This window comes from Montipora capricornis, chromosome 2 (assembly GCF_036669925.1).
Source record: "Montipora capricornis isolate CH-2021 chromosome 2, ASM3666992v2, whole genome shotgun sequence".
Lineage (NCBI taxonomy): Eukaryota > Metazoa > Cnidaria > Anthozoa > Scleractinia > Acroporidae > Montipora > Montipora capricornis.
In genome coordinates, this window is record NC_090884.1 from 50,847,490 (window position 1) to 50,874,989 (window position 27,500).

The window sequence follows — 27,500 nt, forward strand, 5'->3', positions numbered from 1 at the left end:
TGGTTAATTCATTCATTGTTACAGTAGTTTTAAAGTGCTAAATATTATGATAAAAAAATCACTTCCATTTGTGTGTTTGCTTAACATGTGACTGGCAAAATTGTCCTGTTTGATTTTTAGCCAAAGACTGTTTACTTTGAGTGTAAGTTTTGGATTTACATTCAAAACTGACTGATCATCCTCAGAGGAAAGAAAAGAGGGGAGTCTCAGGTCAACAATCATGACTTGAAAAAATAATGGGAAATTTATAATGGTTTGGGAGGAGCTGTGGAAATCTGACCTCCTGGAAATTTCCTCATTGACACCCTGGCCTTATGAACTTGTATGTATCTGGAAGCCTGGTTGACCTCTAGGGAAAATTTGACATTGTTTACTCCCTAGCTTAAAATTTCGGTGTTTAAGTGCAGCTTATTATACATGTGTATATGCAAAACACAAGTTTAAAAGTTCAATGTTTTCAGTTTAAAATATTAATTAATTAAATGATGTTCTGTTTTTGAATTCCCGATTAGTGAAAATAGAGATGATTGAAAGTGATCTCTGCACATTTTGCCAAGCCTCTCAAGAAACAGTTAAGAATCTTTTTTTTCAGTGTGTTTATTCTACAATTTTTTGGAATGATTTTGGTTAATGCTAACTAAAAAAACAAAGGAAACTTGAATATGAAAGTATTATATTTGGGATATTAGATGAGAAATCTGACTTAACTACCTCCTCATCTTAGGTAAACTTTATTTATGCAATAGTCGGAAGAAGAATTGTGTTCCTGTTTTTCACTATTTGAAGTTATAGTTCAAAGCAAATATAACACTGAAAAGCTTATAGCTGCTCAAGGCAAATCAAGCTTCAAAAGATTTCAGGTGAAATGAAAAGTTTTTATTGAATGAGTTATATCGCAAGACAATGAGTGCTATAGGTTGCTAAAACACGAAGTTATGTTTATGTAAGAGTTGTGTGAGCAAACATACATGTACCAACTTGAAGGTGGTGTCACTTGAGTCGATATGTGTAAAGTTTAATAATATAGTTTTTTTTCTGGGCAGTAACACTAAACAAGTACAATGTCTTATATTGTAGGTAATCTAAGTAGTGTATTGTATCGCACTGTATTGTACCAAGTTAGCAAATAAATGTAATTATGATATTGTAAACAGATCAGTGAGTATGGTATTGTGCAGCATTAGTGTAAGTGTAAGTAGCTTACTGTGTGTTTTTTACAAAAATTTGGTTTATCAACGGAGTTGATAATGTAAATTGACCACCGTGCAAAAAGCTAAAAGCTGACGTTTCGAGCGTTAGCCCTTCGTCAGAGCGAATCGAGGGATTATGGGTTACGTGTAGTTTTATAGTAGAGTAGGAGCTACGCTATTGGTGGTAACATGGCAACGTGAAAAATAGGAATATATTAGTTAAATGAAAAGCGTTCGTTAATACCATAAGGATTAAGGGTGCCGATTTGAAAGATGAATTTTTGTTCCAGATTCTTGCGGCTTTCCGTCGTACCTAGATGTAGGGAAAGGCCGCAGATACCACAGTTTCTTTAGAAACTACCCTTTCATTCATGTGTGTTTTTTAGTAGTGTTAGTAGGTTATTGTAAGAATTGCTTTTCATAGTTTAATAGAAAAATTTAATTCAAAGTCTGAAAGCCCCAAACTCCTGTGCTGCATTTTAATTCAGCCGCATACACATGCATTTGCGTTCTTAAACTGGTCTTTTCTTCAATCCAGCTCTCTCTAGATTTTAAAGTTAGTATAAATAGTGGACAATTAAAAAGAAAAATTCCTGTTCAAGTTAACAAGTGTCTTTGTGAAATCAAGGCTCAAAACCTGGGTCATTTTAATTAGGGATTATTTAACATACCCTACATGTGGTTTTGAAATCCAAAGAATCAAATCAGGGTTTACAATTATAGGAATTTTAGTAGGCGGCAAAACCTGAGGAGTTGGCGGAGAATGGAAAATACACGCCGAAGGTGTGCTTTCCAAGAGCTGAAGGCACAAACTTGTAGGGGGGTCCAGGGCATCCTCCCCATGAAAATTTTGAAATTTGGGCCTCTTAGAATGCATTTTCCTGCATTTTGGAGAACAGATAACGGACTAAGGGTATTTGAACAGAACATGAATTTCTCACACATTGAATTACATTTGTCTGTGACATAACAATGCAACAGCATGTCGTCAACAAGACAATAATTGCAAAAGATGCTAATAAAAATAGCATGACATAGCCCCTTTCAAGGCTTTCTTTCAGGGAAAAAGAAATCAACACTGATATTAGTCAGAATTCAGGCATCTCTTTTGTTTTTTTCATGAACAAAACCTTGCTGATCCAAGGCTTGTGTTCTGTGCGAATGTTTCTCATGTTATTAGTAAAATTTGGGGTAATTTCCAAGGAAAAGTTGGTGGCAAGTTCACATGCAATAGTTGGCAAATTTCGCCAGCCGCCAGCTCTTATTGCAAACCGTGAGTAATATGGTCATAGTGGCACTTAAGCCGTACCTTGTATGGAATCTTAACTCAAGTTGTTGTAAAGTAGGGAATGTGATGCAATTAAGTTTGACTGAGACAACTTTTATGGCCATCAGTAGCACTCTGTCAAATATAGATTCTCACGTAAGTCACACCAACATATGTAGTTAGTACTTGAAACTGATCCTCTTTTGTAAGCTTGGCCAACCTGTGACTTGGTTGACCTTTGGAATACTGTGTGGGAGGTTGTATGTTCAACTCTGGTGTGACCAATACGCAGGGTTGTAAAATAAAGAGCTGCATTTATAACTATAGCTTCATTGAAACAGTTAGTATACATAATTATGAAGAATTTCCAGTCGTCTCAGATAAGGACTGTGATTTATATACCCCATTTAACAGAAGAAGTCAATTTGTGTAGGATGTTAACACGTTCACACCTCAAATTCCCTAGGACACCCCCCCCCCCCCCCCCACACCAATGACGAGTAAAATTGTCCAGCATTAGACAGAGTAAATTCTATTAAGTGTCACTCTCAGGGGTCAATGGGTTTAAGACCCCAGTCAGTGCTTGAAAATGTTTCAAGGAGGGGATGTAGTCCCTGGTGTTGTCGCCTGGCTTTAAACCAGTTGGGGGCATAATTTGATTGACAGTTGTTTGAAAAGCAGTAAACACTATGAGTGCTCTTCAGGTCTTCTTTGATGGTAGGATAGGAGACCAGGTTTTCCAGAACCTAGCTTGCCCAGGCTTTTCTTTTATTTCTTTATGAACTGAACCAATGTTTTGTTGCCACATTGGCTCTTTTATCACAACTTATTATTACCTTTGAGGCTTACTTTTATACTTTCTCTTTTGCATGTACTCTTTTTAAGGAGGAGGTCTTACATTTGCTGGCCTTTCTGTTTTTCCTCCAGTCCCAAAGAAGTATATTCCTCTTTTCTCTCTTAGTAAGTGTTTGAAATGCAGGTAGGAATTAGAGCATCCAGTGAAATTAATCTGCAAAGGGAGCATCATCCTTTATTTGTTCAAATTACATGTTTTTGGAAAAGATTTAAGGAGGCAGAAACCAGTTTCAACTGTACTATTTACAAGGATTGAATGCACACAACTATTAAATTACAAACTGCAATATGATGGTACTTTAAAACAACAATAGGTTACCATAGAAATAGAAGAGCTGTCTAAAAAACGTTCTTTAAATTCTCATATCTCAAAAACGATAAAAATTTCTTCACTTTTAGCTTGATAATGACCATGCAAAGCTCGGTCGAAACATCACATCTTTTTACCTTTAGTTTTTACTTCAAACTCTCTTCAATGGTCAAAAAATTATCTGAAGCTGATTTAGAGTTACCTCCACAACTTGACAAAATATTCATAGTGGCTCTGAATTTATTTCAGAGAATTTCATTTTAACTTTGCTGATGGTTTTTTCTCTTTACTGTGATAGAAACTTGGGGTCACCAGTTTTGAGATATTTTCATTTAAATAGTACCAAATATTGGATGTTTTAAGATGGCTTTCCTGTTGCTATGGTGATCCATGTCACAGTAAATTATGAATGTATCTTTTTTTAAGCTATAATTATTGGTGTTTCATTAATTTTGATACTATAACATTGCTGTTGAGTGACATAGTGATTTAGAGTCAATCTTTGTAATAAGACATTCCAGAAATTGTTGAAAGCGCTTTAAACACAGAGAACACAAATGAAATGTCTTTCATAGTTACTTGGTATTACATTTCTTTACGTAGTTAGTTATTTTGTAATGCTCAAGTGCGATGTATATTCTTGATGGTTGATGTCAGGTGTTGGAGCTGGATGTGGATGGTTTGTCTCTCACAGAGCAGTGATCTCTTGCCATCGATCTCTGTCCATGGATGTTGAAGGGGAGCACAAAGATGCTCACTCTGGAGGTTAGTTGAATTTTGATTATGGGAAGCCAAAACGCAGTTTGGCGCTTGGAGCTTGAAGGTGAGATTCTGTAGAATTATGAAAATCACAGCTAGTAATACGTGTACATGTACAGTAGTTGGGGAAAGTTCATTTAATATGACAAGGGGTGGGATGAAGATATTGAGGGGGGGCTCCGAAAATTTTTAGACACCCGAAGGGGGGGCTTCGAAAATTTGCATACTTCAAAACCAACACATGACATCATCATACAGATTGGATGGTTTTCAACTCAACAATTTAATGACCTGTTCAACTCAGCTATATATCACGTGGTTTACAATGTAGTCTCAGTAATTATTACACTCTTGTTCATCCCAAAAATGCTGTAGAAAATTTCAAAAATTAGAAATGAGTTCATTCAGTGCTTTGTACCAGAAACGAAGAACACGTTTTTCTTCAACAAGACGTACCTTAATACACAGTATTCCAGTGCAGGGAGCACTCTGCAAAAGAAATCTGTTCCTGGATATCATTACATTACAAAGATTATGAACTTCATTGAAAAACACTACTGCGTTGGGGAACTGTACATGGAGTATGTGAGAGAAGGATGTCTGGAGAAAGATGAAATGCCGTGCAACAGGTGCGGAAAGGCAGATTGGGTTGGGCCAAAGTTTTCACGAATTCCTGCACCTTACCCAGATCCTGACAATGCAAGTCACTACCTTCCTCTTTCCAAGACAACAAGAACGATCAATGGGAAGGCTAGAGCCATAGATGATCGTGCCCCTAGGGCAAATATCAGGAAGTTGTTCAAGGATGGATCCATCTCATCAAGCAACTGTGAGAAACTGAGAACATTTTCTGAAGAATTTTGTGTTGAAGAGAAGCATGTTGTTAGCTATGTTAAGCATTTGGAACAGCTAGCAACAATAGCTAGTAATATCAGAGAAAGAGAGGGAAGATTGAATCGAACCATTGAAGAGGGCAAGCAGTACCAGGACTATAACTGGTCTGATTTAAATGAATCTCGAAAGCTGAACAAACTGAAAGTAAAAGAGCTGGACAAGTACCTCAAGGAACACCAACTTCCATCTGCTGGCAAGAAACTAGACAAATTCACCGCAGATTTCCAGCTCAGAAATGACAAGGAGGCCACCTCAGAAGACAAGCCAGCTGACCCTGTTAGTGATTCTGTTTGGGAATCTGACTTGGATGACGACAATGTCAATAGCTGTCATTGGTGATAGTGACACCGACGAAGACTCTACAGCTGAGCCACTTCAGACCACGGAAACAGAGACATGCCAATTTTCCAGATCTGGCCGGAGGGTTTGGTCATGGATGAGCCGCTACCATGAAAACTATGTGTGAAGCATTGGAGTAGATGTAGGCTCTCTGCGACAATAAATACTCAAGAACTCAACAGGAATCTCATCACAACTGGATCTCAAGTCTGTCATAGTATAAACCATTGAAGACAATAATGGTAAATATATTTAATACAGTCTAGCAATTTTTTTTCAGGGGAGCAAAGGAATTGAAGGAGGAGGGGTGGGCTCTGAAATGTTTTTGACTACCAAGGGGGGGGGGGGGGCTCCTAAGAAAAATTGAACCGCTAGCAAGGGGGGCTGCTAAAATTTCAAGCTTCGAGTTTCAATATCTTCATCCCCCCCTCTTGTAATATTAAATAAACTTTCCCTTAGGGCTAAAAAAATGTGCATTTTCCAACCACATTACAGCAAAATATTGAATTTGCATGGTTTTTCCTTTTGCTAATTTCCTAAGGTCTTCAACACAGTATTGTTTATTCCAGCATTGTTTTCTTCCTGTGTTTGTTTCTGAACATATAACTAAATTATAAAACATTGGTCCAGATAAATTTGTCTCTTGACTTTTGTTATTATTTCTTTATTTTCTTAGAAATACAAAGTATTGAAAGAGCACTCCAGGAAACAAAGTTTGGAGACAAAGGATTTCTGAAGGAATAATTATTTCTTGTAAAATAGTTATGTCGCACATATTGGAACTTTTTGAGCCAGCCACGCCTGGCCTGGCTGTCTTCTAGCCTGGCCTCATCAAGGAATTCTCTGTCAAAATATCAAAATGTGATCAATAAAATTTCATCAAGCTGAGAGAACTTGTACATCAACTTTCTTTGACTTTGGGTAAACAAGGTTTAAATTAGTTGGGATCATTATTAATCCTCCAATCCAGATAATTCTGTTTTTGGGTCAGCATACAATCTTTCCCTTTCAATGAACAACTGTATGACAATCCATGCTGTTGGGTTGTTCTTTGAATTTGTTTGAGAACACAATTAATTCATTATTAGAACAAATTAAATCGAAATGAAGAAATCCATGTTTTTGATGGCTTAAATTTAGTGCCAAACATCACAGGCTACCCAAACTCATAATTTGAATGCATAGTCAGTGTAACCCTTTGTAGGGTTTATATGGGAAACATGAAATGCCGAAAAACATCGGCTAATCGTAGTTCACAGCGACGGAAATGAATGAAATAAAACTTACTTTTACTGCACCTTGTATCCTTGTGTCGATTTGAGGCGTACTGGGCTAGTTTTGAAGTTTGCTCCTATCCTTCAAAGGAGTTCATTTTATTTGTTTTCGTCGCAATGAACTGGGATTGGCTGATTTTTTTTGGAATTTCATGTTTCCCATATAGACCCTACAAATCGTTTCGTTGCCTAAAGCATTCGAATTTAGGAATGACAAATCTCAATAAACTAAACTAAACTAAACTAAACTAATTTTGAGTTTGGGTTACCTATGCTGACATAAAAAATAGAAATTATTGTATTCATTTTAAATAACCTAACAAAATTAAAATAAACATCTTAAAAGGGATTTTATGCATTTGATGACTTTAAGTCAGAAATGAAATCAACCCCCCTTTGTCCAAGAAATTTTAATTGACAACCGCCACTTCTGGGAAGATAATTCTCTTGTTGTGGCATCCTTTCAAGAAGGTGAAGAAGACAATAAACAACGTTGTTCACGTAACAGTAAGGTCAGTAAGGTCAGTAAGCGGTACCGGTAGGCTGTTTTGGAGTTATTAAAACCAAACTAACTACAAAAAACGTCTGATGTGCCGCGAGAATTGTGGTGAGAGGCAGTGGGGTGTGATGGGTGCGACCTCAATGCGCATCATTTCCGGTTTTCAGGCGCTATGGATCACGGGACCATCACAGCTGAAAAAGTCTGTTTTGAGCCGGTAGTCACTGCCCACTTTTGGTTGCTAAACAATCTTGGGCTAGATTCCAATCTTGAACAGCACCTTTCATAACTGGTATCTTTTCCAGGGTTTAGGGTTGGTTCAAGTTTGTTAGCGCCATCGTTCATCTTGGGTCGTGTTTCCCTGAAAGCGCAAGGCATCCATTCCTTGTATAAACATGAAGTGAAGGTATGTGAAAGGATGTGATGGGCAAACAAACCCATTTGCGGCCGCCGAACGGGTAGCCGTCAAGTATTTAATAGTTCAGTAAACCACGCAGTGATAGCTCAAAGTCGTTGATAAAATGATTTCAAGTTGGTTCGAAGTCGGACTTTTGGGCATGGTTCGGGAGATCAAGGACTTTTGCCCCCAGGTGATTCTATACCTTACTTGGCTTGTGTTTAACATTCATCCAAAGTAATCTTAAGCTTAGCTTTATTGCTTATAGGTCCTTATAACAAAATAAATCGTCAAAGTAAATAACGAGTTCATAGATCAAAACCTCTTGTTGGGTGTTTCGTTTTTGTTTTTGATGCATTGTCAAAACCAAATTCAGAGCTTTCGTTTCGCAAATGTGCGACCAGCTAAGTTTGAGGGGACGAGAGACGTTTGGTAAGAGTTTGAGCATGATTATTTTTACTTCTCATGTACATCTCTTCTTGAAGATTTTAGATTATTTGAAGCAACTTAATTTAAAGGTCTGTAGCACTACTGTCCATTGCGCGTTTCCCGAATTTGTGTGTATCAAATGACCTTCGAAAATTAAATTTAAGATTTCACTCCTTTAATCACTTGCAATTATATATTGGGAGCTTGAGGATGCCTACGGAATCGGCGATATTTGTTAGCAATACGATTTACGTAATTTACCCAATTTAAAAAATTTATATTTTTGAGGTTTATGTTAACTTTGACAAAATTAATAATGCCTCATATGGAAGTGTTTTCGGTTGTAAAGTAATATCGCACAAGAGAATGGAGTCTTACCCCGGCAGATGTACATCGAAAAGGAGTTTTTTGCGTACGTGATTTATGAGTCATGTGGAGGTTAATATTTTGGCCGAAGATTGTGTCTGGTTTTAATTACATAGATGTCCAAATTATTGAAATATTGTTTCTAAAATCTCTTTGTTCCTTTGCCGGTCACGTTGGCGTATTAATTTTTGTGGACTGTCCATGACAATAGCTTACATGTTGAATCGCCACATACCTGACTGAGTGTAAGTCATTAGATTCTGCCTACAAATGCTTTAAATAATTGTTGAGTTCTTAAAAATTTACTTGTGAAATATCATTTGACATTTCTGACCCTGTCCCAGCTTTTTCTGTTATTCCTTGTGGGTTTCCAATTTTTTTTTTTTAATTTATGATAAGTTTATTTGAAAGAGAAAAAGCATTGTTTAAAATGCAAAATGCAGTGTTGAATGTGCTTCTAACTCTCTCTGAATACTGACACACTTATAATAGTAACTCTAGGCATAAGTTCAAACTGATTCAAAGTGAAACCACATAGAAATGGTACTTGGACAAATGAAACTTCTCAAATCTGTTTTTCATGGTTAGACAGGATCATTTATTGCTACATAAAGCAACAACAGGGCATAATTTGTTAATGGTTATTGTGTTTATTCTGCTAAGCACCTTAAAAATTATTGTAAAGTTAACCCTTTAAATCCCAGTGGCCACTTATAGATTTTACTCTGTCTAACGCCAGATGATGTTACTCGGCAACGAGCACCCCCCCAGGCCTTAAAAGGTTAATACGCAATAAACTCTGTTGTATCACTAATGTGATTGGTTAAGTTAACCCATTGACTCCTAAACTGGGCAGGGATGGGTCATAAACAAAGCATTTTACACTAATAATAACAGTTACGATAGAAATGCAAGAAAGTATAGAAAACAGAAAATTAATGTTACTAGGCTGCATCGTTAAATTAACAATATGAAACTTATGATAGTTTAGAGAAAAACTTCATAAGATGGAGCACTTCAACATAGTGATCTTCAGACTGCAAGAACTCTAGCAGTAAAACTTTGATTTCACTTTGAAAATTAGTTAATACACAAAACCAGTACATGTGGTATGGAGAGGGGTGCTGTCATTGTGTGACACCTTTAACAATCACAAGCAAATAAGTTAAATACAACATGAGCAATAACAAAAAGAAATGTTGGTAGTGCCTGTTAGTTAAAAATTATTGTCTCTATATATTTTTGGTTACAAGTTCAGTCTGACAGTAGGTGTGCTAACAAGGGGTAGACAGTATTCAGGCTCTTAAAAAAAAAATTTTGATTTAACTGTCCTTCTCTTGTCATCAATTTCGACACACTTTAGGCTAGTCAGTGATGGTCACTTTTATATAATGTTTGTCTTTTTTTGCAGAGTGTTGTCTCTGGCATTATTTTTCATTAAAATGGAGGCCCTAAAGAGATTGTTTTGCACTTTGGTGATTTGTTTTCTGTGGACAAGCCATTGGCTTTTTCTTGGGGCCTCGGAAGGTAAGCTGAGTTGGGATGGCATCAGGAGAATCAGGATGGCATAGTGACAATCAACCGCCCCTCCAATCACGGCAGTGGTATATGGGCTGAGTACCAGTTGATCTCAACCTGACTTCAAGGTGTTTTCTCCTGGTGCTTCCATTTTCTTTATTCATTAAAATCAACTCCTAGCTATTAAATGACATTTGGCTTAGGCTCTGTGCTCCTAAGAACCTTTCTGAAAACCGCTGACGGAGATGATTAAAAGATTAAAGAGGTAGCAATAACAGTGGGAGGCGCGGTGGCCTCACGGTTAGTGCTCGACACTGGATCCAGTGGTCCGGGTTAGGGTCCTGGCCGGGGACATTGTGTTGTGTTCTTGGGCAAGACACTTTACTTTCACGTTGCCTCTCTCCACCCAGGTGTATAAAATTAATTTCTTTGCTAAATGTTCATGGGATACTAATCTTGAATTCTTTGATTTCCAGAACTGTGGATTCACAAAAAATTAAGGGCCTCAAGCGCTTAATAGTTTGTGGTTCAGCGGTTGTTGTATGTGCGGGCATTTTGTCCTTGAATTTCGAAAAAGTTCTCAGAAAATGTAAACATGTAAACCTCAAACTAACCTGTTTCGTTGTTCAAGGATAAAGGGCTTTAGAGGGTAAGCACAACATCACAGAAGCAGGAGTCAATCTTTGAAAATAACTTCAAAAACGATGCGAAATGTGCAAGGTTTAATTGGTCCTTGACTTATAATTTCTCACGTGGCAAACGAAACAAAAGTCATAAACCAAACAATACAAAGTTTGCAAAAGCATTTAAATCATCCAGGTTTGTATAAAGAATAAAAAACAATCATTACCAATCAGCATTTTCAGGCAACACGAGTGACGATCATGCTTGCACGCAAACACAAGGTATTGCGGCAGGTTACTAAGCCGTTGAAGGATCCGTTTTAATGAGTTTAAGTCTTTAATGAGTTTACTCCTTAAACAGCAACATTCTTGAAGAAACAAGAATGTTTTTTAGAGCTTCCGCCTTTGGAAAACGAAAATTTCCAGTGTCTATTTCATATTTGTGCTTGTGAGTATCTTTGAACAACATTTAAAGTAAAACAAATCCTTTTTCAATTCAACTGGAATTGCTTAATTACATTCATTGTGAAGTCTTTCGTCATTCATTTTGAAGTCTTTCGTCCACTGCGTTCGTTATGCCCAAAGACCACATTATATGATGTTAATTTTGAATAAATTATTTAGCTGGAACTTGGCTCGAAATCTTTGACCCATGTATAAGTCGAGGGCGATTTTTGGAGCTTCTTTTGAGGCCAATTTAAAAGGTCGACTTATACACGGGTAAATACGGTAGCTGCCATTTCCTGATAAGGCCACGAGCAGGAATTTAAAGTGGTACTAAAAGAATCACCTCCTTTTTTCCTTCAGATTTTGAAAGTGGGTTTGCTTAACACCTGCCTGGCAAAATTTTGAGCCTTGATTTTTATCCAAAGGCTGTTCACCTTAAGGAGGCTCGAAAGGGTTTTTTTGTTGCTGCAGTGTTTGTGAAACAATGAAAGATATCAAAGAAGGATATTTCACAGTGTAGGCAAACTATAAATATCTTATAAACTTAGAGAGTACAACAAAAAGTTATCTAGTAGAATTTAAGATACATCGAAAAATGGTGTTTTATAGTTTACAGAAAATTGTACTAGATAAATTTCCCCGAAACTTTTTTTATTTAAAGTGCCATCGTGAATGATACGTGCATGCGAAAAATCAAGATAGGTCACCGCACAAGACTTCGAGATACAGATAATTTATTCCTGCAGGTTGTATTTCTGGTTCGCACGATTTTACGCCATATTTTCACTTCCGGTGTGTTGCACGCACTACTATAGATAGAAATTTGATTCATTCAGCTGACGCATGTTTCTCAGTTATGGTGTGTAGGTTACTCGCGCGCGCAGCTAAAAGCCCTTTCGAGCCTCCTTAAGTATAAGTTTTGGATTTCATGGTCTGCCATTATTCACATTCAAAACTGACTGAGTGGACCTCAGAGGGTTGGATCTAGGGAAAAGTGATGTCATTCACTCAATTAAAGCTTAAAATTTTGAACAGCATGTAAACACAGTTTATTTTGAACATGTATGCAAATCATGAGTTCAAAAATTATCTGAAAGCCTGAAACTCCTGTGCTGCATACTAATTTAGTCCCATACAAACGCATTGCATTCTTAAACTATTGAGTCTTTGACGTTATTTTCTCCTCAATCCAGCTCTCTCAAGATTTTAAAGTTAGTAATGGCGGACCATTAAATAGGAAAATTTCAGTTAAGGTATCAGTATACCCCAAAATTGATAATTTTGCCAAATTTTAGTTTTTGATATTTCCTGGTACATCTCATTGCATTCTTTTAGTTGCAAAAAGTTCCGCGAAAAAAGGTTTCGTGTAGACAAAGTTAAAAAGGAAAAACGATTCTATGAATAAATTATCTCTAATGAGAGGGCGTTACTAAACACAGGAATGGAACGGAATGGAACAGAATATACCAGAATATGCCGGAATGAGGCGGAATGACACCGGAATGAGACGGAATGAACAAGAATGGTACCGGAATATACCAGAACAAGGCGGAATGACACCGGAATGAGGCGGAATGACAAAAATAAAGCGGAATATACTGGAATGAATGGAAATATGCCAGAACAAGGTGGAATGACTCTGGAATTAAACTGAATGTCACCGGAATGAGACGGAATAAACAAGAATGGTACCGGAATATACCAGAACCAGGCGGAATGACGCAAAAATAAAGCGGAATATACCGGAATGAACCGAAATATGCCGGAATAAGGCGGAATGACTCTGGAATAAAACCGAATGACACCTGAATGAGACGGAATAAACAATATTTAATGGTACCGGAATATACTGGAACGAGGCGGAATGACAACAGAATAACTTAAAGGCAGAATAAACCAGAAGGACACCAGAATCAAGATGATTAGCATGGACCGGGATGACAAGGAACAAAAAGTAATTTTTATCATTCCAGACTGTGAATGAATACCGGTAATTGTTGCAGAATAGAGAGGCTGACAAAAAAAACAGTTTACATTAAAAGGGAAGTAACAAGGCTTGCCGAACGAGTCACGATATGTTCTCACAATCCTTCATGTAAATATATTATCAACGATCCACTTTATTTGGGTGTCATTCGACCTCATTCCTGTGTCATTCCGGCTCGTTCCGGTATATTCCGGTACCATTCTTGTTCATTTCGTTTCATTCCGGTGTTATTCCTCCTCATTCCGGCATATTCCGGTTTATTCCGTTCTGTTCCGTTCCGTTCCTGTGTTTAGTAACGCCCCTAATGAGAAGCTGTCAACATGTTGTCATTATCGATTAAACTTCCATTAAAAGTCATGTGATAGAAGCGCAGCATGTTTTGCTTGGCATCGCGCGGTTAGTCTGTCACACGTAATTGATTTGTTTATTGTGGAAGATGTCTTCAAAAAAGAAACGCAAAAGATTGTGTCCTTTTTCAAGTGTGAAGAAGGCACCAAAACGGAAAAGCTCAAAGGTAGTTAATAAGGAATGGGCCGCAGCGCTCGCCGCTAGTGATAAAGGCTCATACTTTGAGCAAGAGAAATTGCTATTGTCTATGTAAGAAGAGCCCTTACTTTATTGATCAACAGGTAATTACTTTTCACACGTTTTGAGATCTAATCTCCTTACACCGGAAAAGTGCCCTAAAGTTTACGTTGCATTATTTCTCAAAACTAAAATTTCATTGAATGAGGCGCATGTTTCCAGTTGGTTTACAGCAAGTTTTTATCCTTTTTCGCTGAAATTTGGCAAGAATGTTGCCCGTACTTTAGCTTACATGTACAACATTTCTGACAACCCACTGAGAAGAGATGAAATGTATTTATGGTACAAAGAGCTATTCTTATCTAATTTTTGGCGACTTTCTGAAGACATAGTCTCTTGCATGTTTCAATCTATTTCTATCCTCTCCATCTTTAGCGGCAAACAACAAAGAATACATGTAGCTTCAGTGCACTTCAGTGCTTATTGGTAACAAAACTACAGGATTATTTTTTGTCGTCATTGATGCAAATTAAAAGACTTCATGTCGTGTTTTTGAAGTTTGACTAAAATAGCGTGACCTGCCCCTTTTACGTTGAATGTAGGTACATGTATGGTAGATCACATTCCATCATCCAGCACTTTCCCAATTTGACTGGCATTTACTCAAGATGGTGTCTTCTAGGTACCGTAATTTGCGGGTGATTACCTGCAGGTAATGTGTTAATTTTTCCGCAAACAGTTGTTGGTGCGGGTTATAGAAAGGTGCGGGTAATTAATGTGATAATTTTTAAATCTTCCGGTATAGTTTTAAAACCGTAAGTAGGGAAAAAATATAAAAGTCATTAATGAAACTCTTCCTAAAAACTGTGTATTGCCTTATTTATCCCCCTTTAATTGCCTAATAGACTTAAATGCTCTCGATGAAAACCATGAGGGAGAGAATTGTAAGAGAGCTGTCTTGACCATCCATCCTCATATTGGAAATTTCATATTGCTTGAAACTGTACTAGTCTAAGAGTGGTTTTCGATTGAGTGTCGAAAGTAATTAGCGAATTGCTTTGGTTTATAATTACTTCACTCAGTGATTGGTTCAAAGTTCTCGTGCCAATTTTTCAACCAATCAGAAGTGAAACCAAAACCAATCGTGGCTCGCGCGTGCACATTTTCCCGTGCTTTGTGTCGACTTCGTGTAATTACTTCAAGTTTTGATTGGTTTACTGCATTGTCTCTGTCCTTTTTGATTGCCCAAAGCAATTGCTTTGGTTTTGGTTTTACGTCACTCATTTGAAAACCGCTCTATAACAGCGTTATTTGTAGTACTTTGGTTGACTACAGTTTAATGTATTGTTATTTGTTCCAGATTGTTTGTCGCCATTAGGAATGGAAGATAGACGAATAAAGGATGATCAGCTCAAGGCTACATCTTCTAGAAAAGAAGCTGGACCTAAATATGCTAGACTCAATCAAACAGGTGGTTATGGAGGATGGTGCCCATTAAATAAAACCTCAAATGTCAAGGGCACAAGTCTAATTTACACTCAGTTTATACAAGTCAATCTTGATATGCCTTTGAGAATCAAAGCAATCAGCATGCAAGGCAGGGAGGGTGGAGCAGAGAAAGTTGAGCAGTATTGGATTAATTACACACCCAATCGAAAGGTGGCTCGTTCATGGAAATGGATTTATCATGAAAGTGGACATGTTCAGGTGAGAAATGAGCCTGATAGAAAGAAAGATAGATAGATAGAAAGATAGGTAGATAGGTAGATATGTTTAATTTCACCTATTGTAGTAAACACCGGCTAAAACAAAACTCTTTACTGGAACGCAAAATTACAAACTGGAATGTTTGATTCAGTACAGTTTTAACCAATAGGAATCAAGTATCAAGTGGTAGCTTATCAGTACTGAATCAGCGGACTGTTTCATACCGTCTCTGTCAATCGTAATTCTTGTGATGACAAGTTGTCTGGATCAAATCAAACCACAACTGAAGCAGTTTTGCCTGAACCAATGAAAGTCAACCACCGCGCCAATTTTTTTACAGTCGCACATTATTAATTTTATTCTTTAATTTCTTTATGAACATAAAGCAATCTTTGACTCACCGTCAATACCGTAACTGTTCGTGACCTTCAAGCAGACAATTTCCATACCAACTGCTAAATCACTGTTTAATTAATGTGTGACCAGGATTGAAAGAGCTCTTACTGCATGCCACCCAATTGCAGAAGTGAGTTCTTTGTTATGGCTGGCAATCTATATCTAGTTCAGCCATCAATATCCTTACTGGGCCACTAGAAACTTATCACACAGACTACGGTATTTAGTTCTACCTTTGACTTTTTTGGAAATTCTCATTTTGTCATGTCTGCATTTAGTATTTCAAGGGCAACAAGGACACTTTACTGCAAAGAAGCATGCTTAAGCCACCTATCATTGCAGATGGTATCAGACTTGCGCCTTTATTCTATTTGAACACGTCGGTCTGCATGAGGTTTGAACTGTTGGGCTGTCAAGTCAAAAATGGTGAGTTATAAATATTATTTTATATGCTTGTATATACACAAGAGAAGTTTCCCATGAATCACGGTAACAAATTCGAGATAAAATTGAACGTTTTAGTACCTAGTTTGTTCACCTCCCAAACCTTCTTGATATTGTGTAAAGCACATGTGTCATAGCTCACAATCAAAACTAAACTCCAGTCTTCAAAAATACATATACCTTTTGTCTAGACTTCAGGGCTATTTTGACGGGGACCAAACAGGCTTAAATATTTTGTCAATACAATTAGGTCATACCTTTTCTTAACCTGGAATTAACACTGATCCATCAACTGAAAACTTGACCCAGCTTTTTGACGAAAAGATACAGTTATTACTATATTTTGTGGAATTGTCATTGGTGATTATGATCAGAATTTTTGCAGGCCTTTCAGACCTCCTATATTTCCTATTTATCCTATAATTTGTATACATTTCCTAAAAAAAATAAAATTATTTTAAAAATTTCTGGCAAAAACTGTGGCCCCCAAATCTGTAACTTGCCAAGTTTGACCAAACACATTAAGTAATGGTCCGGCTAAGAAGCAGGCAGCCCAGCGGCAAAAGTACTTAGAAGCTGCGAAATATTAATTTTTAACTTCACTCCAATCGAGGCATCTGATTGGCTAATATCGGAAAATGTCGAAAAAAGATGAGAAAAAATGAAAAAAAAGCTTTTTTTGGATTTCTTCTTCCCCATGCCCTTGATCTCTGTCTCTCGGCCAAATTTGGGCATTGTTCTATGCGCCAATCAAATGGCGCATAGAATCTTGACGATATTTACAAACATAGTTTTTGAAGGCATAATGATTTGTTCTACGAAACAGAATCTAATTTTTTAGACGGCAAGTCGATTACATTTTTCATTGAAATTCAAATTTCGCGCTTTTAGCTGCTTACACCAATGGGAACAGCCAAACTTAATTTGATTAAAAATGTTGGCACATTTTAACTAACCGACGCTATTGCCGCGGGCTATTGTTTTTCTGCCTGCTTCTTAGCCGGACCATTACTTAAAAGCACAGAAATCTATGTATGAAATCTTTTTTAGCTCCAATAAAGAGCCTATATTTTGGACAAAAATTTCTTGAACAGCCTATTTTTCTTATCATTTTTTTCGAAAAAAGTTGCTGGGAGGCCTGTTTTGGTCACCATGGCTATTCGTACCTTAGATTAGGATTTGAAATCTTTGAAACTCATTGACTCAATGGTTCAGCCATTTCTTTTGAAAGACGAATCGCCAAGCATTCAAAAGGTAAAGATAATATAACTGAAACTAAAAAAAACAAAGATCCTGCTACAGGTGTAAGAAAGTAAAATGATAGATCACACAATAATAATAATAATAATAATAATAATAATAATAATAATAATAATAATAATAATAATAATAATAATAATAATAATAATAACACAATATCCCACAAGGGGATTTCATTGATGATTGCCGCTTAAACGCTATTAGTATTTTAGGATCTTTGTAATATTCTTGGTTTCACTTTTAATGGAAATGAATTGTATTTTATTTTATTTATTTTTTGGTTAAAGATGTTGTCGTTAGATACTAGGTTTTACAAAAATTATTTGACTATGCTTTTTATAAAAACATTCTTTGTAAATATTTACTTTTATTCTTATGTACATAATTCTATAATCTAGTTTTTAATTCATTGTCATTGTAAAGCAGTTTTTAACCTTCGAATTATTATTATTATTATTATTATTACATGTGATCTATAATAATATATAATTATAAAACGTTTTTTTTTGGGGTCCCCTTCCTCCCATCCCTGTAAAAGTGAAAAGAAAAGAACCAACCTCCTTGTGTTATATTTCTAAAGTAAAATAAGCTGTGGCTTAAATCTGTGTATGTTGCCTCTCAGGGCTTGTTGCCTATGCTATGCCTCAGGGAAGCACTATGGGTGCGAGATACAACTTCACGGATTCAATCTATGATGGTTTGACCAAGAACAGCTTTCTATCACATGGTCTTGGATTTCTCACGGATGGTAGGCCAGCCTCAGCGGATTATGTTGATGGCAATGGATTAGGCTGGATTGGCTGGGATGCAAAGAACACTCCAGCCCCCTACATTGTATTTAAATTTCTGGACACAAGAATCTTCCATCATGTTACTATTCATTGCAATGTCAGAGATCAGGCATCCGTCAAGTTGTTTTCTAAACTTGAAGTGAGCTTCAGTGAGGATGGAGTTACATTTAATGCATCAGTGACAAAGAGACCAAAGGCTGTTACAAGTGGAACGAGTTGGATTAACCTTAATGTTACCATTGACTTGTGTCGAAACACTGGGAAATCAGTTCAATTAAACTTCAGTTTTGCAGGGGATTGGATATTGATCAGTGAGGTTACTTTTGAATCTGGTATGTCCTCTGTTATTGGTAGTTTTTTTTTTAATCTGTTGCAGGGACAGACTGTCCAACCATCCCAATTTTGTCTGGATTACCTAAATTTTGATTGAAAATCCTGAATCCTGACCAACATGAGATCGGGATAGGGAAAAATCCTGATTTTGACATCCATTCTGATTTGTTTTGTAAAATAAAATTTATTGTCATAATGCTTACATTACAAGGACATAAAATAGAGTATACTCAACTCTGATATCCTGATAAAATTAAAAAAACTGCAAGAAATGTTAAATAAATTACCTGAAGCCAAGAATAGACCCCTTTCAGTTAGATTGTTTTGCATTTGAAAGGTTTGTTTCTCTTGTCTTCTAGATTGGGAATTACGGAAATGGGTCTATATTAAGACAGCCAGCACAGCTTAATGTATAATGGTAAACAATCATAAAATACCTATCAATTTATCGAACATTTTTGACAGATATTGTAGTCCCAGAACCCTAGAAATTGAGTTTGTGAGCCTTAAGATTTTCTGATGGGGTATGCCCCTAGCCTCCCCTAGTGGCTTGTGCCTTCGGCACTCACTAACATTTCTCCCGATTTTTCATACTCACAAAGTTGGACAGTCTGCAATCTCTTTTTTGGTTTTGCATAATTTGTTTAGTTGTCCAAGTGAACCAACTTTATTATGCGCATCAAATTGCCGTGGAAAGGGAAGTTTAAGTACACTGTAGTTGGTAATCAGGTGAGGTTTGATTTGTTTTAGTTCCTTTGGGTTCCAAGTCTCCTCCAGATGTATTCTGCACCCCTGTGGTCATTCCTCCAACATTGACAGTGCCATCAAAAGTACAAAGCTTTACAACAACTACCAGCCCATCACATGGAACAACATTATACGTTCGTAAGTTTTATGATTTTTTCAGTCTTATTATTTTGTCTGTTGAGATTTTCGGGAGCAATGTAACAAAGTGGATTGAATTTGCCATTGAACTCATCCCCAATAGATGAAAATTGGGCAGTGGTGCCTTGAAAGTTAGTTGGGAGAGACCTGTCGGGCGAGTATCCCAGGCAACTTCACTTGCAGGAAGCACTCTAACATTTCTCCTTACATTGAATATCATTGTTGTTGTTTCATCTTTAACACACCCCTAAATTTGGGTCTCAATTAAGCTGCAAAATGGCCAAAGTTACTCTGGTTTCTTGGTGCCACAGTTATCTCTCCTGAGTCCTCTCTCCTCACATACACTGAATGTCATAGAACTTTTATGCTAAGATGTCTTTGTCTCTTTTTGCGTGTGGTTGAACTAAATAAATTTGAATGGCACATAGAAAATAAATGATGAATAAACAATTCGAAAAACACCTCCAGTCAAGAAATGTAATGGTTGGTGTATCCCTCGAAATGAAATTTCACACTTTCTGTGCAGTTTGAGGAGCTTTTATCACGGTCCTTTTTCATTTTGAGACTTAACGGGTTAAATTATTTTCTTGTCATGTTGGCTGGCAGAAAACGTTGCCCACCATTGTTCCTATAAATCACTGGTGTTTGGCTTTTAAGAACAATATTAATGTGCCATTTCATTTGCACTTGATTTTTCTAAAACTATGTTTTTATTTTTAGTCTTGTATTGTTGCAGTGAAGTTGCTGATTTCAGTTTCATTCGTTCTTTACAGAGGGACATGGGGAATCAGATAGTAGCTCCAGCTCCATTGATGGGGGTGTGATAGCTGGTATCATTTTTGCAGCATTAGCCGTTCTTGTGATTGTGGTTCTATTTATCTGCTGGTGGCGCTTTCCTTACTGGTTACCGGTACTCCATCGTGACAAACCATTTAACTATTTCATCAAAGTTGAAATGCAGCCGGCAGCGTCTCCTCAGCGGGTGGAGAGGAATGCAAGTGCATATGAGCAGAAAAAAAATAACCTAAGATATGATTCCCAAAATGGCAGTGGGGTTAGACATGCGGATGTGACTGCCTGTCCAATATATGCTAGTGTAGGAGAAAAGCTAGATGAACCAAAACCCGAGACACATGTGTATGTCAACAACACCAACAAATTTCACCGCCTTGGTTCAGATGTGAAGCCTTTAAAGAAAGGTTTGTGTTTTTCTATTCATTATAGCCCTGTAAATGTTGAGAGGTTTCTAAGATTTTATAAAGACAGTAATTAGGGTGTGTTCGATTGACCACATTCCAGAATAGTAATACATGGAATAGAAGTTAGAAATCCTCCGTTTACGGAGGACACCTATGCTACTTTAAATGCTATTTTAAACATATCTTTATTATCCTAGTTGCTTCAAAGCACCAGACGTACATTGTGTAACATTTTAAATCATCACTCCACATATTCTTATTCTGGAATAAGGTCTATTAAATGCACCCTTAGTATTTGAATTCTTGTTAGTATTAGGCACTTTGATCATGATATCTGGTCGAAGAAGCAGGCCAGCAGACACAGTGTCCATTCAGGACTTACAATCTCTGGCAAACGTCTTGGGATGCTCACCCTTCAAGGTTGTTTTTTAGGTTGCATCCACTTGATAAAATTATTCGCCCGTTGAACAACTGGGGTCAGGCCTTTATGCCAATTCTTGGTTTGCATCCACGTGATGAGAGGGCCATGTTGGTGTACAAAACAATAGAAAATGGCCCCACTAGTTTTGCATAACAATGTTGTCAAATTCCCGAAAGACATTTAATTGCATTGTCCTGTTTACCGACATGGCCGCTGTGACGTCAGATGCAAACCACCAATAGCGCATTTCTGAGTTGCTGCATGCCTCAGTTTCAAAGCGAGTCCTGGTGCACAACCATTCAAATGGAAATGAGTTGCATATTCTCATGCAAATCAAACTCAGTTCCCTTTCAATAGTTGAGCACCAAAAACCGAAACCGAGACAAACGGCAAATGAAAATGAAATGGCCTATTAGATTTGCAGGCTGAGCAGTTATGTGCTTGCGTTGCTTGTCTGGCTTTTTAAAACTTCATTGTACATCTGGAAAAATCACACATGTTTTCTATCTGTTTACACGAAAACGATGCATGTTTATTTTTATAGGAAACAAACATGCTTTGGGATAAAATAAAGTGAAATTTGAAAGACTTTGTTTAGACAATGCAGTCATAGACTTTGAGATATAATTTGTGGGATAATGGAAATTCCCTGTAATGTTTTTTAGTTCCGAGGAAGTCCCTGGTATTTTCTGCAGTCTTTTTTTAACCTGATGTCCAAAGTTTAATTGTGTCACTTTTCACTTAATTTTTTTTGCAGTCAAGCCTCCTGTTGCTCCAGCCCTGGAGATTGAGCAATCAGTTCCTGAAGTGGTGTATGCAGAGCCAGACACTCCTCTGTTGTCAACATCTACACCCTTGCCAAGTCCAACCTCAAAGCCTCCTGTCTCTCCACTAAATTTACAAGTGGACTTCAATGCCGATATTTCAGATAATGAATATGCTGAACCCGACACTCCAGTGGACAAAAACCTCTCGATAGTAACCTCTCCCTCTAAGCCTCGAGTCGTAAGTGGGTATGCTGATCCTATTGATGCAGTTTCGCCACCGCCAGACAACACATTTCGCAATCCAATCTATGAGGATTTGTACTCGCACCCTTACCAGGGAGTGTCGGGCACTAGTTTGTATTGCAATCCAAGTGAAGACTTGAACATGAGACCCAGGCAAAGCAGTTTCAAGGACTTCCCACGACAGAAGCTAAGCTTTCGAGAGAAGATAGGGGACGGTCAGTTTGGAGAGGTGTACATTGGTGAGGCTGAATGTTTGGATAAAATCGTAGGTGATGAATTCAGGAATATCAAACGAACCACGGTGGCTATCAAGACACTTAAACTTGATGTTGATAAGAATATTAAACATGAATTCTTCAAGGAGGTGAAAGCAATGGCAGGCCTGAGGCATATAAATGTTGTTAGGTTATTGGGTGTTTGTCAGGATGATCCCATGTGCATGATTGTGGAGTACATGGCGAATGGTGATTTAAACCAGTTTCTTAAGCAAAGGGAACTGAAGCCCGATGTTGATCCAAATCGACGCAAGGGAGGCCAGAGTGAAAAGCAGTATGTGGCCTCCCAGGCCCTTTTCTACATTGCAACGCAAGTTGCTGCTGGTATGAAGTACATTTCATCTCTGAACTATGTGCATCGCGATCTGGCCACGCGGAATTGCCTTGTGGGGCATGCGTACACTGTTAAGATTGCAGATTTTGGAATGTCAAGGCACTTGTATTCCAAACATTACTACCGCGTTGAGGGGCGGGTTATTCTACCAATACGATGGATGGCACCAGAGTGTATCCTTCAAGGTAACTTTTGAACCCCTTCATATCTCTTATTACTTTAGATGAAATTGAAGGCACAGGTTTCGTACAGGTCATGGGAATCCTGGAAAGGCATGGATTTCCAATATTGTAAAATGAAGGCCTAGGATATCTTGGTAAATTTAATTTGTGGTAAAACAAAATAAAAGCATCATTAGCTTTTGGCAAACAACGCTACAACTTCATTCGAACCGTGTGCATTTCAGTGTTTCCTAGGTCATGGATTTGGTCTTATATGGTCTTTGAAAGCCAAGAAGAAGTCTTGAAATTTTAGGCGAGTAAAAGGGCGCGAATCCTGTAGGCAGTAAAGTATATAATGTTTTCTATTTAAGTAAAGATCTAGCTAAGAAACCCTTCAGCGTTTTGTAGCAGAGGATTTTTTTTACCTTGTTGAGACGACGATCGTCTCCATTGAGGCGAGTGACTGTAAAGATGAGATCCTCAAGAAAATTGAGCAAGAGGATGAACAATCAATCGGACTGGATTTGCGGGAAGATATGAAACAAATGCTATTGCCATCAATTAGGATCACTTGACAACTTTAAGTGAACTGTAGTTACATTTCAAGTTTTTCTATGCTGTGAGGGGCAGTGCTGTCAGCCCTGAAGCAGTTTAAAGCCAGAGTAGAAAAGTGGAAAGAGACAGAAAGAAAGGTTGTTAGTCTGCGAGCACCTGGCTTTTTATGCACTCACCCGAAGCGACAACACGTGGCGGAATTAATAAGGTTCTTCAGTCTTAGGCAGACGCCCTAGGGAACTTATTTCCTTCACTGAGTCAATCAAACAATAAATTGTAAAGCATTATGTTGAAATCAACGGCTATGGCTAGTAGATAGGAGTATAAACTCCAGGGGCCGGCTGCTGGAAGCTTGGTTAGCGCTAACCGTTGTCAAATCCTATAGGGGTTTCCATGGTATTTAACGCCGGTTAGTGCTAACCATGCTTCGAGCAACCCGGGCCAGTAGAGTAGCAGCTCTCATAATCTGCTATTGTTTGGTATTGGAAACAGCTTCTATTGAGTCATTGTTTTAGACCATTTTCGAATTCTCACTTCTGGACTGGATCTAGTATGAAATGGAGGCTAATGCGGGCAAATCTTTTCAAATGCAAATTATTTTGCCCGCATTAGCCTCCTTTTCATGTTAGATCCAGTCTGTTCGTTAGAATACGAAACCGGCCTATTGTTTAGTCTTTTGCTTTGTTGGCTTGGGTATCGAGCCAATCACATTATACTTTACGAGAGCTGCCACACGCTTCGGAAACTACGATCGATCTAAGTAAGGAATTGCTTGGCAGAGAGTGTCTAATCGGCGTGGGTGGGTGGGTGGGTCGTGAGTCGTGGGTCCGAGATCCTCCATGTATACACGCCATGTAACCCTAACCCTTTGTTCAACGTTTCATAAAAGGAGTTCGGGGAAATTAATTCGTTGGGCAATTCCAAATTTGGAGCGAGTACTGAGGGAGCTAATATATATATATATTTTTTTATCTTCAAACAAACACGACCCACGACCCACCCACCCACGCGATTTAGTCTCACCCTCCTCGGCACTCACCAAACGGAGATACGGGTCATGCTCCATCAACGCTTACAAATGTGTGCAAATAAGAAGGGCACGTGTTTCAGTTGTACATGTTGATGGTCGAAAACACAAGAATTCGGTTACTCACTTTCCTTCTGTGATTTGACATTGTGTAGGTCGCTTTACAACTGCAAGTGACGTGTGGGCTTATGGCGTGACTTTATGGGAGATCCTGACTCTAGCCCGAGAACACCCCTACTCGGATATCACCGATGAGGAAGTTATCAGTAAAATGCAGGCCCTATTCCATCGTCCAGACTCGGCCTTCACTGCCTTGCCTCAACCGGAAACATGTCCAGACAACTTGTATCAGCTCATGTTACGCTGCTGGCGAAAAGAGCTGGAAGAGAGACCATCATTTACAGAACTACATAGTGATTTAGCTGAGCGTGTGCGACTGAGCGAGGTTGAGGTCTAGAAAACCCATGGAGATAACGCCGAGCCTTGGAACGCCATGTCGCTTGATCGTCTGACATCAGGGCAGCCAGTCCTAACCGCGTGACGGGACTTGGTTTAGTCGATGAAAATGATTTTCCTATTGGATAGGCTTTGTACTGTAGGAGGAGATGATAACGATTGATCGTATAATAGTGCACCTTGCATCGGGGCGCGTGTCAGGTGTTGGAAGGAATTGGTTGTTAAAATCAAGAAAAGTGCGCCGGCTTAAGTTTTTTTTTTTTTTTTAATACGAGCTTTCGACTGCGTGATTTACACAGGGTTCGTACGCGTCTTGAAAACCCTTGAATTTTGAGAGTACATTTTCAAGGCCTTGAAAGTCTTTGAAAATCTCTGCTCATCTCTGCTCTTCATTCCTGGTCCTTGAATTATTTCTGACCCACATTTTTAATCTTTGACAGCTTCAGTAAAAGTGATCAGCCACTCAAGTCATGTCATACAAACGTGACGAGCTGTGGGGTCGAGAATGATTACCAGTGCCTTTGCATTTTTTTCACGCATGTACGGTATGGAAAATGAGCAAGAATTGTATTGTCAGACTATTTCCATGGGTAAATTCTTCGACGTAAATAAAAAAGAGGTCCTTGAAATTTCAAAAGTTGGCCCTTGAAAGTCCTTGAATTTTTGGGTTAAAAATGTGTACGAACCCAGCTTACAGTCTTCGACGGATAAAAAGAAGTGAACGAGGCGCGATGACTGAAGTTGGAATATAACAACAACAACAATATTTTATTAACTCACACCAGAAACCCATAAGGGTTGAAACGTGTAACGACCCCTTGTGTGCTGGGAAACAAGCTTCTGAATATTCAGTTTGCTAAGTACCATATTTGGAACAGCAAGAGAGAAACATTCAACCAATCAGGTCGCAAGAACACCGTGACGCAATACCACCAATGTTCTCTCGCGAAATTAACTGGAGCTAGGGGTTTCCAAATATGGTACTTAGCACTGAATATTCGGAAGCTGTGAACGCGCGTTACACGTTTCAACCCTTATGGGTTTCTGCTCACACTTAGACTAATTACAAAGGATTGTTATATACATTACAAGTTAATTATAGAAAATAATTAGGAAAGTAGTTTAGGTAATTGGAGCCTAGAGGTTAAAGGAACCGTGAGGTTTTCTAGTTAAATGTGCAGATAACAAAAGAGTGAAACGTGAATCCATTACGTCTGTGTTAAAAGAATGTTGGTGACACGAGTGGAAAATGTGAATTCGTTAAGACCGTTGCCTAGGTAGCGGGCAAGAATTGGTATCCGCATTTGGAGTCACTGTGGTGACTTCTTTTACCCATCGAAAGCTCGTATTTTAAAAAGACTTTAGCTGGAGAACGTTTCTTAATTTTAATTATATTTACCATTGTTACGGTCCCTCTATATTTCTAAGGAATTTGTTGTGTTTATCCAGTGCGGAAAAGGAGACGAGATGCGTATAAACAGTATGAACTTGATTCTGGAATTTTACAGTATAAGTAATGTATAAAGTATTTCAGCTTAATTAATACCGTTTGCAAGTTTTCCTTTGTTTTCTTAGTGCATGGCGAGTTATTTTACTGAGGAGTTTCTTGCAGACGTAGGTGGTCGCTAGGTTTCGTTGTTTTTGTAAGGCGTGTTATACACCGTAACGTAATTTTCAGATTTTTCTTTAAATTAAACAACTTACTTTCGTAGTAACAGTAGGCCATTTTCGAGTTAATGTCTGCCTCCTCTTAAAGCGAGTCTAAGTGCGAAGTTTTGTGATGGTAATTAGTTCTAGTTTACATATGAATGAAAACTAATTTTCGTAAGAAAAACTTCACACTTAGACTCGCTTTGAAGAGGAGGCAGGCATGAACTCGAAAATGGCTTATTTAGTACTATAAGATTAAACGCCGGATCTCACTAATTCACCCAATGGGAAACGAAAGCTCAGTCTGAGGATGTTGCTGGGCTTTATGGCACGAACAATTTTCCTTACTTTTCCTGGGTAGTTAAGCTAGTGGTCAAGTAGTCGTGTAATGTTCGGTGATGTTATTCGCGGCTCTCAACCCCTTCCAAAAGCATTAAGCCCCAGCTACACGTTGTAACATTGTTAGAACACGTCCCAACATTGTTATAAGAACGCTTCTAATAATGTTGGATACACGTCACTTTAGTCGAGCAACCTTGTGATGGCGTTGTAACATTGTTGATCCAACAAATGTTTTATAGCAATGTTTGAACGTGTAGCCAGGGCTTTAGTCTTTCGCTTAGTCGCCAAGTTTGAGTTCCTGTCAGTCAGTCGTGTTTTACATCGGCAACATCGTAAAATTCATTGACCTCTAAGTTCACTGAAGGAATGAGATGCGGCGTACCCTTTTTCTCATGGATCGCGTTGCCCCGCATACCGAGGATTTTGATATATGGGTACACCAGAGAGACAAGTTAAACGTAGCCTGTTCCATAGTTACTCCACTGTGGTTCCAGGCTCCCAGATAGTAGGGAAAGAGAAAAAAATGCGTGCGAAAACTGAGTGGGGCTTGGGTCGACCTTGCCCCGACTCGCTTT

The 27,500-nt window shown here is 38.2% G+C and overlaps 3 protein-coding genes across 5 annotated transcripts in view; 2 read left to right on the top strand and 1 right to left on the bottom strand.

Moving 5' to 3' along the window:
- The window catches only part of LOC138026135 (uncharacterized), an 18,231-nt gene extending 11,724 nt beyond the window's left edge, over positions 1–6,507 (top strand). Inside the window, exons 3-5 of the mRNA XM_068873344.1 lie at positions 3,343–3,417; positions 4,280–4,387; positions 6,291–6,507. Of these exons, the coding sequence (XP_068729445.1) occupies positions 3,343–3,417; positions 4,280–4,387; positions 6,291–6,358 (251 nt within the window). The 3' untranslated portion in view covers positions 6,359–6,507. The remainder of the gene's footprint in view (positions 1–3,342; positions 3,418–4,279; positions 4,388–6,290) is intronic.
- A 623-nt stretch (positions 6,508–7,130) lies between these two features.
- LOC138026048 (discoidin domain-containing receptor 2-like) overlaps positions 7,131–27,500 on the top strand; it is a 20,599-nt gene continuing 229 nt past the window's right edge. The window contains exons 1-9 of one of the 3 annotated variants that reach the window (XM_068873236.1): positions 7,131–7,793; positions 9,991–10,106; positions 15,040–15,386; positions 16,061–16,208; positions 18,109–18,609; positions 19,361–19,495; positions 20,269–20,694; positions 21,873–22,919; positions 24,633–27,500. The exon at positions 24,633–27,500 is cut by the window's right edge and continues 229 nt beyond it. In XM_068873236.1, coding sequence (XP_068729337.1) covers positions 10,022–10,106; positions 15,040–15,386; positions 16,061–16,208; positions 18,109–18,609; positions 19,361–19,495; positions 20,269–20,694; positions 21,873–22,919; positions 24,633–24,934 — 2,991 coding nt within the window. In that variant the 5' untranslated portion in view covers positions 7,131–7,793; positions 9,991–10,021 and the 3' untranslated portion in view covers positions 24,935–27,500. Of the gene's footprint in view, positions 7,794–7,834; positions 7,978–8,169; positions 8,217–9,990; positions 10,107–15,039; positions 15,387–16,060; positions 16,209–18,108; positions 18,610–19,360; positions 19,496–20,268; positions 20,695–21,872; positions 22,920–24,632 lie in introns of those variants that run through there. The other 2 variants (XM_068873243.1, XM_068873250.1) reach the window with 2 other exon arrangements.
- Positions 25,610–27,500, bottom strand: part of LOC138026041 (DNA (cytosine-5)-methyltransferase 1-like) — a 44,985-nt gene continuing 43,094 nt past the window's right edge. The window contains exon 46 of the mRNA XM_068873224.1: positions 25,610–27,500. This exon is cut by the window's right edge and continues 712 nt beyond it. The gene's annotated coding sequence lies outside the window, so the exon portion shown is untranslated.